At 41.3% G+C, this 14,495-nt stretch overlaps 1 protein-coding gene across 1 annotated transcript; it reads left to right on the top strand.

The window, feature by feature from the left end:
* Positions 1-9,302: 9,302 nt before the first annotated feature.
* On the top strand, positions 9,303-9,719 carry LOC140142450 (craniofacial development protein 2-like). Its single transcript, XM_072164434.1, has one exon. It carries the CDS (start codon positions 9,303-9,305, stop codon positions 9,717-9,719), a length of 417 nt encoding a protein of 138 aa, XP_072020535.1.
* The last annotated feature ends 4,776 nt before the right edge of the window (positions 9,720-14,495 follow it).

Below are 14,495 nucleotides of genomic sequence, written 5' to 3'. Positions count from 1 at the left end.
GTACTCACCAACTTTTATGCCCATAGGACAGTATTTACTAATTTGACCTCAGATGACCCCTTGTGACCTTCCAAAATTTGGCTCTAAATGTTGACTGTACCCACCACGTTTCATGCCCATACGACAGTTTTTAGTAAGTTGACCTTAGATGACCCCAAAATGACCGTCCAAAACTTTGACTCTAAAAGTTGACTGTACCCACCAAGTTTCATGCCCATGCGACATTTTTTACTAATTTGACCTCAGATGACCCTGGGTGACCCGGATGACCCCAAAATGACCGTCCAAAACGTTGACTCTAAAAGTTGACTGTTTCATGCCCATACGACAGTTTTTACTAATTTGACCTCAGATGACCCCTGGATGACCTCGGGTGATCTTGGCCCACTAACTGAAACAAACTTGTCTTTGAGGAACGTGCAACCCATAGTCTCCGAGAAAATAGGCGGAAAACAGTTTTTACTAATTTGACCTCAGATGACCCCGGGTGACCTTGACCCACTAACCAATACAAACTTGTTCCATCTTAGGTCAAGATGCACCTACCCACCAAGTTGCATGCCCATATGACAGTTTTACTAATTTGACCCTAGATGACCTCTGGTGACCTTGACCCACTAACCAATACAAACTTGTTCTGTCCCGGGTCAAGACGCACCCACCCGTCAAGTTTGAGGAACGTGCGACCCCCAGTCTCTGAGAAAAACAGTTTTTACTAATTCGACCCCTGGATGACCTTGGGTGACCTTGACCCACTAACAAATACAAACTTGATCTGTATGGGGTCAAGATGCACCCACCCACCAAGTTTGAGGAACGTGCGACCCTAGTCTCCGAGAAAATAGGCGGACAGACAGACAGACAGAGGCACAGAGTCACAGACAGAGTCACAGACTACCAGTATTATTATATAGATATTTCTTCATGTAGCATCAAATAGGCCTTTGGATTCAAACTACTTTAAATGAACTTGCCACAAACATTCAGATATTAATTATTAAATTTGAGATTACACATACAGATGTAAGTATTAATATTAAACTATAATCTAGTCAACTGGACTTACTATTTTTGAGTGGGAAATTTTCACGTCCAATCCTGAACGCATCATCAGCCCTACTGATGTTGTGGCGGCAAAAGTTCATTGACCTGTGAAACGGATGTTGTAGTATCACAGGTCACCACCTTTGAGTTCAACCTGAGAGGTATCTTCCTGATCGCTGAACTGTAGGCCCCGGCCAAGTTGTGACGTAGGCCGCCTCCCCTGTTAAGTGAAGGCTCCTCTCGTTTCACGTAAATCGCTTCTTTGACCCCTCTCTCAAACCATCTGCTTTCTCTGTCCAAGATTTTCACATCCTTGTTATCAAAAGAATGCTTTGTAATGTCCAAATGCGTATAGACAGCGGAGTCACCGCAACCAGTGCTGGCTCGTCTATGCTGGTACATGCGTTTAGCAAGCGTTTGTTTAGTCTCCCCTATGTACAGCTCTTCGCATCCACTGTCTTGACACTGAATCGCGTAAACGATGTTGCTTTGCTTGTCTTTAGGTTGTTTATCCTTGGGGTGGACTAGCGCTTGACGTAAAGTGTTCTTGGGTTTGAAAGATACCGGTACCCCTTTATCACGAAAAATCCGACGGAGTTTCTCTGAAAGTCCGGAGATGTAGGGGATAGTGATGTTCCTACCGCGAGTCACCTCACCGTCATCCTGAGTCTTACGTGCGGGAGCGGTTTCGTCGGTAGATTTGGTCTGAGCGAGTGCTTTGTGAAAGGTCCAATTACGGTAACCGCAAAGGTTCAGTGCTTTTTGTAGATGTTCCCGTTCCTGTTCCTTCGCGTCCTCACTAGAGGGAATAGTGTTCGCTCTATGAAATAAAGTGCGTATTACACCCAGTTTGTGTACCAATGGGTGGTGTGATTCAAACAACAGATACTGATCTGTGTGCGTGTCCTTGCGGTATACCGATGTTTCTAGGCTGCCATCGCTTTGCACTGTAACCAAACAGTCTAGAAACGCAAGTTTGTTGTCTTTCAGTTCTTCCTGCGTGAACTTGATATGTTCATTGACATTGTTGATATTATCGTAGAAAGGGGCTAGTTGATCTTTACGTAGCTTCACCCAAGTGTCATCAACATAACGATACCAGTGCGAATGGGGGGTACCAGCATACGATGTAAGGGCCAACTGTTCAAACTGTTCCATAAACAAGTTTACGACAATCGGTGATACTGGTGATCCCATTGCGCAACCATGGCGTTGTAGAACTTGCCATCGTAGACAAAGTAGGTCGTATTCAGACATAATTCAAGAACTTCACAAACTTGATCCGGACTGAGGTCTGTGCGCTCCTTTAGGGTATTATCCTTCCTTAAGAATTCGCGAACACAGTTCACCGCTTCCTTAGGTGGTACGCATGTAAACAACGCTGAAACGTCATACGAAGTTATGGTCTCGTTGTCATCCAAATGAATGTCACAAACTTTGTTAACAAAATCCTGGGAGTTGACAATGTGATGTTTGGATTTCCCAACCAGCGGTCCAATAATATAAGCGATGTGTTTTGCTACATTATAAGTCACCGAGTCCACGCAGCTAACTATAGGTCTCAACGGAGCATGCGGTTTATGGATCTTTGGCAGACCGTAGAACTTGGGTATCGACTCGCCCGGGTACAATTTGTGATACAAGTTGCGATCAATAACCTCAGATTTTTCAAGGTTTTGGAGACAGTCTATCACTTTCTTACGATATCCACTAGTGGGGTCACGCTTTAGTGGCTCGTAAGTCTTGGTATCATTTAGCAATGCACACACCTTGCTATGATATTCAGTCTTATCTAACACAACAGTGCACCTACCCTTGTCCGCTGGTAAAATAGTGATGTCATTATCTCCACTAAGGGTTTTGATAGCTTCTCGTTGCTGTTTGTTCAAATTCGAGTTCGGAGTCTTCGCGTTAACAAGGCAAGATGACACTTTTGACCTTAAATCCTCCGCGTCCGATGTGCACAAGTTGTTGTGTTTAATAGCAGATTCAGTAGCAGTGATCAAATCAACATGCGGTATCCGATTAGGTGCCACAGAAAAGTTCAATCCTCTTGCTAAAACATCCCTTTCGGTCTCAGTCAAAGGACGACTAGATAAATTCTTAACCTATAGATACCTCTCAGGTTGAACTCAAAGGTGGTGACCTGTGATACTACAACATCCGTTTCACAGGTCAATGAACTTTTGCCGCCACAACATCAGTAGGGCTGATGATGCGTTCAGGATTGGACGTGAAAATTTCCCACTCATAAATAGTAAGTCCAGTTGACTAGATTATAGTTTAATATTAATATTAATTGATAGCGCCCTCGTTGACGATTGGCTGCATGTCACTTTCGCTCTGTAAATGTTTCATCAAATTTGATATTTTAAAGACATTTTGTGTATTTTTCGACAATATAGGACTTGCGTGAGTACATTTTATTATGGATAGCAGAACTTGATTGAATTTTTTGGAACAGCAATTGTGCTATTTTGTCTTATTTAATCTCAACGATCAGCGTTATCTCTATGTATTATACTAATGCAGAATTTGGAAGCACTTTTCTAACATAGTGCATTGACAGTTTATTGTACTTTAACTTTTTCACACTATGCCTCCACGAATATACAGTGAGGACATCCTACTTAATCTGAACAAAAGGTGTGATCAACAACATTGTTATAATATTGAACCATCTGTCTGGACAACGTTGAGCAACCTCGGTATTGCCAGAAAAACAAGACGAGGTTGCCGTGGACGAAAGGGAAAGGACGCAAAATCGAAGTTCATATCACGCCCAAGACATTTGATTTGAAACCACCGCCTTCGCGGCGGCGCTATCTTGTTAAATTACCTGCAGCCCCAGTCGGAGCTGGACAGAAACCAAAAAGACAAAATCATTGCCTAAAGCCTGCCTCGGATCATGGAATGCGCGTTCAATTAAAAAGAAAACGGCGTCTATTGCTGACTTTATAATTGATCAGAAACTTGATGTTCTAGCCATTACTGAATCATGGCTAGATGGAGACGATCGTGACGAAGTTCCTCTTGCAGATATTATCAACACTCTGCCCCATTTCGCCATTCACCATGCTCCTCGTGTAAACCGCAGAGGCGGCGGCGTCTGTTTGATCGTTCATAGGGGATCAATGTTAGACTCAATGACATTCGTATGTTCCAGTCATTCGAATATCTCGATGTACTGTTGTCAAATGGATCCTCATCAATCAGGTTGGTCATCATCTACCGCCCACCACCATCAAAAGAAAACAAACTTACAGTGAAAATGTTCATGACAGAGTTTTCCCAGCTTTTGGAAACTTTGACCATTGCCCCGGGCCATCTTTTGATCACCGGTGATATGAACTTCCATCTTGATGATTCCTGTGATCGCGATGCGACTGCTTTTATGGATCTCTTAGATTCATGTGGACTCTGTCAACATATCCATGGACCAACGCATAAGGACGGTCACACATTGGATGTTATTATCTCGCGCTCTTCTGATGAGCTTATCTCTGGTGTGGCAGTTTTGAATGGTCTTCCATCGGACCATAAACCACTGAAATGTCTTATGGATGTGCAAAGACCAGCTCCTGTAAAAGTGGAAGTTTGCTCGCGGAACCTACGCAGTATTGATCTGGAACAGTTTAAAACTGACATTACATCATCGACCCTTGGTTCATCTGAAAGCAAATTTGATCATGTCGATGGCGATCCTTCCATTCTAGTGGACCGATATGAACATGTGCTCTCCAGTTTGCTTGATTCTCATGCGCCTATGAGAACTCGGACAATAGTGCACAGACCTAATGCCCCCTGGTATGATGACAAGCTACGATCATATAAGCGTGAAAAGCGAAAATGTGAGCGTAAATGGTTAAAATCTGGTTTGGAAGTGGATCACCAGCTGTATGTCCAACACTGCCAAGAGTATCGCAAAAAGCTTGAAGGAGCAAAATGTGAATACCACCGTGCACAAATCAGTCAATGTGATGACCGCCAACTGTTCAAGATTGTCAACAAATTGAGCAAGTCCTCCTCGTCAAGTGTGCTTCCTGACCACTCGTGTTGCAAAGATCTCGCGAATGGCTTTGGAGAATTCTTCAAGAAGAAAGTGAAAAGACTGTTAGATACGCTTGACAACATCAATCCACCTGGACTATCTGTTGATATAACTGATACGTGTGAGAGTGAGTTCACTGCATTTCATGAGGTATCAGATGAGGATGTTTGCCAGATTGTGTTGAAATCATCTACAAAGTCTTGTCCATTGGATCCAATTCCAACTAGTCTTTTGAAGAAATGTTTGGATCCACTGCTGCCACAGATAACCAACATCGTCAATGCATCTCTCATGTCTGGTGTATTTCCTCAGTCACTGAAGTCTGCGCAAGTGACCCCACTTATAAAGAAAGCGAACTCTGACCGAAATGAGCTGAAGAATTACCGGCCAATTTCAAACTTGAAGTTCTTATCAAAGACAATTGAACGCGTTTCTGCAGCACAACTATCAGACTATCTTGTTGCAAATGATCTCTACGCTCCTAATCAATCTGCCTACCGAAAATTCCATTCCACAGAGACTGCACTCACCAGAATTCACAATGACATTCTCAACGCCGCAGACCAACATCTTGAAGCTGTCTTAGTACTTCTAGACTTTTCCGCAGCGTTCGATACGCTCTCCCACCCAGCTTTACTTCAACGTCTGCGTGAACGCTACGGCATAACAGGAACGGCACTGAAATGGTATGAGTCATATCTTCAAAACAGATCTCAGTCGGTTGTCATCAACGGAGAATTATCGGACAGTCTCGACCTTAATGACGGGGTCCCTCAAGGGTCAATGGTCCCCTTTGTTTACTCTGTTCTCTCTTCTTCACCCAAGTGAACGCAATTTCGCCATCCCGAGACTAGAACTCTGTCTTCGCGACATCAAAGCATGGTCAATCAGAAACAGGCTTGTCTTGAATGACTCAAAAACTGAGGTTGTTCACATAAGTTCAAAATTTGTGAAAACTCCATCCTTTCCCAAAATCACCATTGATACATCTGAAATTGAGGTATCGCGGGTCGCAAGGAATCTCGGCGTCATCTTCGATTCATCTTTGGACATGAAAGACCATGTTAAGAGTGTTGTCCGTGCAGCTTCTTTTGCAATCTACCGTATTGGAAAGCTGCGTCGCTATCTTGACAAGTCATCTGTGGAGAGGTTGGTACATGCATTTGTATCCTCGCGTTTAGACTCATGTAATGCTGTTTTGTACGGACTTCAAGACAATGAAATCGCGAAGTTACAGAGAGTGCAGAACACCGCGGCGCGCCTCGTTACCAAGTGCTTGTGCCGATTTGAAATCTGATAAGCTATTCAAAGGATGAGCACATGAAGCCTGTTCTTAGAGTCCTCCATTGGCTTCCCGTGCAACAGCGGATTGTGTACAAGATCGCATTGCTTACCTATAAGGCACTGCACGGGTTGGCTCCTAGATATATTAGCGATCTTATTGAGGAGTATAAGCCACAGCGGACTCTACGATCGGCTTCACAAGCTCTCCTTTGTACACGAGCACCAAAGAACTGTAAAACCAAGTTCTACGGCGAAAGATCATTTGCCGCAGCTGCACCAAAGGTGTGGAATAACTTGCCTTTCAAGCTTCGTTCAATTTCAAACATAAACTCTTTCAAAAAGGACTCAAAACTCATCTATTCAATGCATCTTGCTAGACAATATGATCGTCATCTCATTTCAGTTGTGCAATTTCATTTTCTGCAAGGTCTTGAATTATATTGTTTTTAGAAGTGTGAAATAAGGTGGCATGTGGTGTGTGCAAATACTGCCTTTTTAAAAGCGTTTTTAATCTTATTCATTTTGCTACTTTTTAAACATATGTCTCCAGAGTTTAGACTGAATTTATACCGGTAGTTTGCTGGTCAAGCTTACGGTATTTTATTGATTGTGTAACTTGTACATTATTTTATGTTTTAGTATATATATTAAGGTGTGTTTAATGAGCTTTATCATGATTATTTTTCATGTATACTATTTTGTTCATCATGTAGGCCCTAGTTGAGTTTGTATTAGTGTATGTAGTTTTAAGATTCTGTGCAGCGCCTTGAGGCTGTTTTTACATCGTAGGGCGCTTTATAAATCCCATGTATTATTATTATTATTATACTGTTTACTACCTGGATGAATGATAATCTTCACAAACGTATACAGATGTAAGCAAAATGTATAATATTATATACATGGTTAAGGCCGAGTAATTTGTGTACTAACCATAGTGGTTAATGTTGAACTTAAGCTGTTTTTGTATGAACTGTTTGGATTATGTCATTATGTGATATAGTGCACATGTAAGAGTAGTTAAACACTATTCACCCAAGATTATTGTATTGCCCAAGTCAAACTGACAATGTAGCTCAATTGTCAGAAGGTAGCAATACTACTGGAGCTAGATCATACAATGCTTTTGTTCACATTGATTACAGATGTCTACTAATGATATCTATAAATAATTTGTATAAAATAATCATGTTTTCCTATATGTTATGGAAAATTATGAAAGATCCTGAAATTAGTCGTATCTACGAGCGATTATTGATTGATTGATAAATGTTGTGAAATGACGTATTATTTGGTTTTAAAAGCAAGTTAACTTTTAAAATACGTCCAATGAACTGTGGAAGAGAACAGGACCTTAGAATTGTGTTCTGTGTTATACATCTCTTTATAGGAACTGAAGATTTCTTGTCATCGTGTGAAGTGAAGTTGTACCAAGACTCAAGATTGAGGATCAAGATTCGACAAGTTTATAAATGACGTCATGAACTCACTTATGCGCATGCAATAAATTATAACCAGTTTAAAATATATACGGATCCATAAGGTTTTTTTTGTAGTTTATACTAGTGCATAGGATTAGAGTGAATAAAGTAATTATATAATGTTATTATTGGTTTCCAGAATTCTAATTTGGGTTAAAACTATGTATCTCAATGTTGGGTAAAACCGTGTTAAATGTTTCTGGTAGATCGTTAGTATAATGTTTGAACATAAAGCTGTTCAATTCAAGTTTTAAACTATTATAAAACATTTTAATAAAGTAGAGAGAGTGGGCTGGAATATTAGTAGCGATTTGAAATAGTTTGTATATAGCACACGTTTCTAATCATGCTACTGTAAGTAGAGATTAGCAGCATTTCACATACCAGCACACTTATCACTGCAAAAGTGTGTCTAGCATGGAGACATGTCCTCAGTAGACATGTCTTAATTTAGTGTCTTTGTGCAAGTCACATACCATAACCACATGTCTTGTGGTTAGTCATGACTTTATGCATATGAGTCATGTCTAGTTTAGAGACATATGAAATTGCGATAAGACACGACTCGAAGAATTAGTGACTTGTTAGAAGTCACTTATTCGATAATGCGTCTTTTATTATGACATGAAGTAAGACATGTCCCATTCTGCTCTTATAATTAAGACATGACTTTAGGCTAGCTACATACTGTGTTGATGTCTTGTAGCTAGTCATGTCTTAGATAAGGACATAGCTCAAAGTCCTGTCTTTCACAAGCCATGTCTCCATGCAAGACATGACTTGCATAAGGACATGGCTAAAAAGTGGCTTCAAAGTCGCGTCTTAAAATAGTGTCCTCAGGTAAGACACAATTTTGCAGTGTATGTTAGGTTTTCATAAATACAACTCCAAGAAATTTGGTATGCTTGATGTTGTCAAATTTACAGCATTATCCAATGCAATATTTACCGACGAGCATTTACTTCATCACTTCTATCATCGTTTAGCACAGTTCCCCTGAAACCATAATAATATTAATATTCTAGACTATTCTAGATTATATAATGCTATTTTCCGGGACTATTTTATTCGCGGTTCTCGGGTTGGGTGGTTCTTGTGACTATCTCTTATTACCCAACACCCGTTACCCATATAGGCCTACTTGCCCTGACGTTGTAAACTACTAATAGGCCTCTGCACGTGTGCCGTTTTGGAATCCGATGAGATGCACCTGCACGATTAACCTGAGGGTTGTCAGAGGCATACTGACATCCACTCCTACGGGAGAATCCAGGGGGGGGGATGAGCAGCCAGCTCATTCCCTTGCCGGGTGGTAGTACCATATAGCCCCCAGATCCTGTCTGGGTGACCAACAGTGACCGAGCTACTTAACATCAACGTAGCACTCGTCAACCCGCAACAGTGGCCAGCGTGACGAGTTAGGGCCACAACCCCCAACTAATATGGCAGCACAAAGTATGAAACGGCCCTCAGTCCCCAGCAGCTCTCAAGTCCCTGACCACGGGAGCGGTTATGGTGAGGCGAGAGTAGAGGGTGCTAAGAACCACTGGGAAAGGACAGGCTCCCTAAAGGAATTGCCTATTTGCACATATAATGTGCGAACCCTCCTTGGCGAACCAAAACTTCATGAGTTGGAAAAAGAACTTGATCATATCACATGGGATATCCTCGGCCTATGCGAAGTTAGACGTCTGGAACTCAAGAGTGGACACATGCTTTACACAAGGGGTAAAGATAATAACAGCACTGGAGGAGTCGGCTTCCTAATACGAAAAGACTTGGCATCAAATGTTGTAAGCTACAAAAACCAGTCGGACAGAGTAGCACAAGTCATCATCAAAAGAGACCTTGCGAAATGAAGTTACTTTAACTTTAACTTTAACGTCTAGAGGATTATACGCGAGAATCTATAGTGTGCCGTAAATTATGATGAAATACGTCATAATTTAGAACAATAGTTTGCCTATTTCCTCATAGACTACATAATTACCACTTATGTATTATCCAGTTAATAGACCAATTATTGGAAATCTAATTTGGTTGGGTAATAAACATGCTACATGTTGCTGAAAATCATTGATTGATTTATATGAAAATAATTTTTGTTCCAAACGTCACACTTGATATATAATTTTGTGTGTGCTCATGGCGTACACCAAATCAGCTTGCGGAACCAAGTTTTTAGCTTGACTTCAACGCCAAGGGGATTAAGTTCCCGTAAAATGGTCTGGTTTTACTTGAGCCAGCAGTATACGATACTTCTGGAAGAGTAAAGCAGGTGCATAACATTTTTATATATAACATGTCATAGGTTGTGCCTGGTAAGAGAGGGGGTAGGGAGGAGGAGAGTGAGGGCATTGGAAGTGGACAAGGAGGTGCTTTGCTGGTAGCCAGGGGGGGCTCCCCGTGGGACGTCTTGTCTTCCTTCTTGACCCTCCCTTTTGGATGCTGGCCGCCGTGATATTTTACGCCCATTTTGTAAAAACGTTTGCCTTTGAGAAACTGCCCACGCCCTCCTAACAGAAAAACCCTGACAAAATCACTGGGGAGGGGGAAACAGGAGTGCGAGTGGGTTATTATAGGAGGGTCAAGTTTGAGAGCGAGTACAGATAGAGGGGAGAAGGAGGGGGAAAATAAGGAGAATGTAGGGAAGGAGAAACAGGAGGGGAAGGGGGAGAGAGATTCAGAAGGAGGGGAAAGAAATAAAGAATATGTATTTCATTAGGCTTTGCGAAGTAAATTGGAATATGAAATTGACAAAGCTGACGAGCCTTTATTAAATAATATTATATATATAGGCCTAAGAATATTAATTGAAACGTATAGGGCCTAGCTAGTTTCAAAATAATATGATAAGGATATTAACGCTGGGTCCCGACATAATCCATGTTGAGTGGTATCGCGAGTTCATTCATGTTTACTCAAACAAAGCTCTTAAGGTAGAGTCTTTTGTCTTGAAGTGGGACTAATAACCACTTGACTAAACAAAAGAGAGACATTTGGATGTAGTTGGTTACAAGCTCTTACACATGCCCTTCTTTTGAGCGCACATTGAGACACATATCCCGAGTTTAAGCGACAAGACGCTGTTGTTGCAGTAACCAACCATACGTTCGCGTTAGAGTAAATTTGAGCAAGAAATCCAATCGATATTTCTGAAGTTGCCGTTCCAGTTAAAGTAACTTCATTCCGCAAGATCTCTAAAATCTCCAAAAGACAGACCTTGAAAATCATTCAAGCGTATTTGCCAACAATCAGCTACCCAGATGAAGATGTAGATGCAGTCTACGAAGAAATTAACGAACTGCTCAACCAAGACAAAGCAAATCACACAATCATTATGGGAGACTTTAATGCTTAAGTAGGAAAGAAAACAAACTCAAATGAAACCATGCTAGGAAAATATGGTGTGGGAGAGCGAAATGAAAGGGGAGACAGGCTTCTCGAATTCACCGAAAGCAAGAACTTAAAAATCATGAATACCTTCTTCAAGAAAAAAGAATCTCTTAAGTGGACATGGTGAAGCCCTAATGGATTGTATCGAAATGAAATTGACTTCATCTTGACAAGCGAACCAAAAAATGTGAAAGATGTCTTAGTTCTAAACCGCTTCAACACAGGAAGTGATCACAGGCTAGTAAGAGCAAGGATCTCCATCAACTTGAAACTGGAAAGATACAAACTCGTGCAAAAAAGAAGGATGCAGGTCAATCTGGATAAGCTACAACAGAACAAAGAGGAATTCCAGATGAAGCTACAAAACAAGTTTGATCTCCTGAAGGATGAAGCAGAAGACCTAGATGTAAATGATGTCTGTGAAAGACTTACAAACACAATCCTAGATTGTGCTTTGGAGACAACAGGGAAAAAAGACCCACAGAAGATAGACAAGATTTCAAAGGAAACTTTTGAAATGATGAAAAGGAGTCGGGAAATGAAGAACACGATTGGAATCCAACATATCGAGTGTACAGAATTATGCAAAACCATAAGGAAGCGAATGACAAATGAAATCCGAGCACACAACATAAAGATGATTCAGAAAACTCTTGAAGATAACAAAAGCTACAAGAAAACAAAGCAAGGACTTGCCACTGGAAAATCTCAAATAATACCACTGAAGGGGGAAGACGGAAACATAATCTCAAACAGAGAATTAGTCATCAAGCGGGTAGAAGAGTTCTACCAAGATCTCTACTCCAGCAAAGTCCATATAACCCCACCAATTATAGACATTGAAAGTGCAGAAGAGAATATACCACCAATTGGAGAGAATGAAGTTAACAAATGTCTCAATGACATGAAAAGAGGTAAAGCACCAGGAGAAGATGGAGTGCTAGTCGACATTCTCAAGGATGGAGGCAGCGCAGTAAAGGCAGAGCTTGCAAAGCCATTCACACTATGTATCCAGACTAACCAGACACCGGACAGTTGGAATAATGCCCTTATAATTCTCATCCACAAGAAAGGGGACATCAAAGACTTGAAGAACTACAGACCAATCAGCTTACTCTCAAACACATACAAACTTTTCACCAAAGTTCTTACAAATCGGATTACCAACATCCTTGACTTCAACCAACCCAGGGAACAGGCGGGGTTCCGGAGCAGTTATTCAACCATAGATCACCTTCATGTCATCAACCAAATTGTCGAAAAGATGGGTGAATATAGACAGCCACTATGCCTTGGATTCATTGACTACGAAAAAGCTTTTGATAGCATTGAGATCCAGGCAGTCATCACAGCCCTCAAACAGCAAGGCATCCATCCTGGATACATCCAGATAATAGATACTATCTACAGCAAGGGCACTTCAACAATCTGCCTCCACAAGGACAGTGATAAGATATCTATCCAACGAGGGGTGCGACAAGGTGATACCATTTCACCTAAACTGTTTAATGCGGCACTTCAAGAAATTATACGTCACCTAGACTGGGAAAGTAAGGGCATTAGCATAAACGGAGACAACCTGAGTCACCTTCGCTTCGCAGATGACATAGTCATAATAACAGACAATGCTAAAGACCTAAGAGAAATGATCAATGATCTCAACCAGAGAAGCAATCAAGTGGAACTAAAGATAAACATGAAAAAGACAAAAGTCATGTTCAACCAGTTCGCCACAGAACAGCTGGTTATGGTAGGGAACACAGAAATAGAAAAGGTGGACCAATATGTGTACTTAGGACAACTAATCAACATGACTCACAATCACATGGATGAAGTAAAGAGGAGGACTAGAACTGGTTGGTGTGCATTTGGCAAGCTCAATGACATCATGAGAAGTAAGATACCAACTTGTCTGAAACGAAAGGTTTTCAACCAATGTGTACCAGCCATGACCTATGGAGCTGAAACATGGTCACTTACTAAGAGGATGGAGCAAAACTGAAAACTGCACAGCATAGCATGGAAAGATGTATGCTGGGCTACACCAAACAGGACAGGAAAACAGTGGCATGGATCAGGAGCCAAACAGAAGTTACAGACATAATCCACACAATAAAGATGAAGAAGTGGCATTGGGCTGGCCATCTTGCAAGATCAACAGATAATAGATGGACAAAGAATGTCACAGAATGGAGGCCTTGGCTGGGCTCAAGATACCAAGGCAGACAGAAAGTCAGATGGAGGGATGAGATAGCAAGTTTCATAGGGATCAGGTGGATGGCAAAAGCATATGACAGGAAACTTTGGTGCCAACTTGGGGAGGCTTTCGCCCTGCAGTGGGCTGAATACGGCTGATGATGATGATGAATGCTTTCCGATGCTCGCACTGCGCCCGTCGGTATACTCCGCGCACTACGCGATACGCACAGCGAGCACGCGTTAGTGAGCCACTCGCACGCGATAGCGCGCGGACAGAGGGACGGACGGACGGACATGCCATGATTATAGTATTATGATGGCATAAAATATGACAATTTATCAAAATAAATTTATAACGAACGCTTTTGTGGATATTTGCCAATACAATATACATCTGACGTGTACATGGTATATGATTTATGTCTTCAGTAGGAATTCAGCTGAGACTAGTCTCAGGTTGTAGTAAGCTACAAATTTCAAATATTTGAGGACTTGTTCTCATTGCTTACCTGTGTTTTCACATCATATTTTATGGTCAAAATGATTACAAATGTGTAAATTTGCAATCATTTCGTCGTGTGTACGGCGAATGTTGTGCTACTACTTCAATAGTGAAACAGACTTATTCCCGTATTTAATTGACAATCCGTATTTGATTGACACCAAATTTCTCCAACATGGCGGATGTCGAATGCTATTTTATGTACCCGTATCAGCAAAAATACAGCTGATTTAGCCAAAGTGAACATGGAGTCATCGGTTATAATATATTTCTAGCATATTGAGCTAACACCACAGCTACTTGGTTTTTCACAATATACTAGTAATAAAATAAAGAAAATCAGTAAGCTTAACCTGAGATGAATATACCTAGGGAGACCGGGGCAAAGTGGAACAATTTTTTTTTTTTTTCCAGCCCAATCAGGATTACGAAGGAAGGCAAGGCAAGGTTTACAAGATACATATTTGGTGCATACGCACCAATATGAACCTCGCGTCAATCGGGCCGTCTTCACGTACCAGAGGTAAAGTTTGACATA

This window comes from Amphiura filiformis, chromosome 2 (genome assembly GCF_039555335.1).
Source record: "Amphiura filiformis chromosome 2, Afil_fr2py, whole genome shotgun sequence".
Taxonomy (NCBI): Eukaryota; Metazoa; Echinodermata; class Ophiuroidea; order Amphilepidida; family Amphiuridae; genus Amphiura; species Amphiura filiformis.
This window is presented reverse-complemented; position numbering and strand designations above follow the sequence as displayed.

Bases quoted from the DNA above. Each gene is read 5' to 3' on its own strand.
- LOC140142450 (XM_072164434.1), top strand. From the start codon at position 9,303: ATGGCAGCACAAAGTATGAAACGGCCCTCAGTCCCCAGCAGCTCTCAA.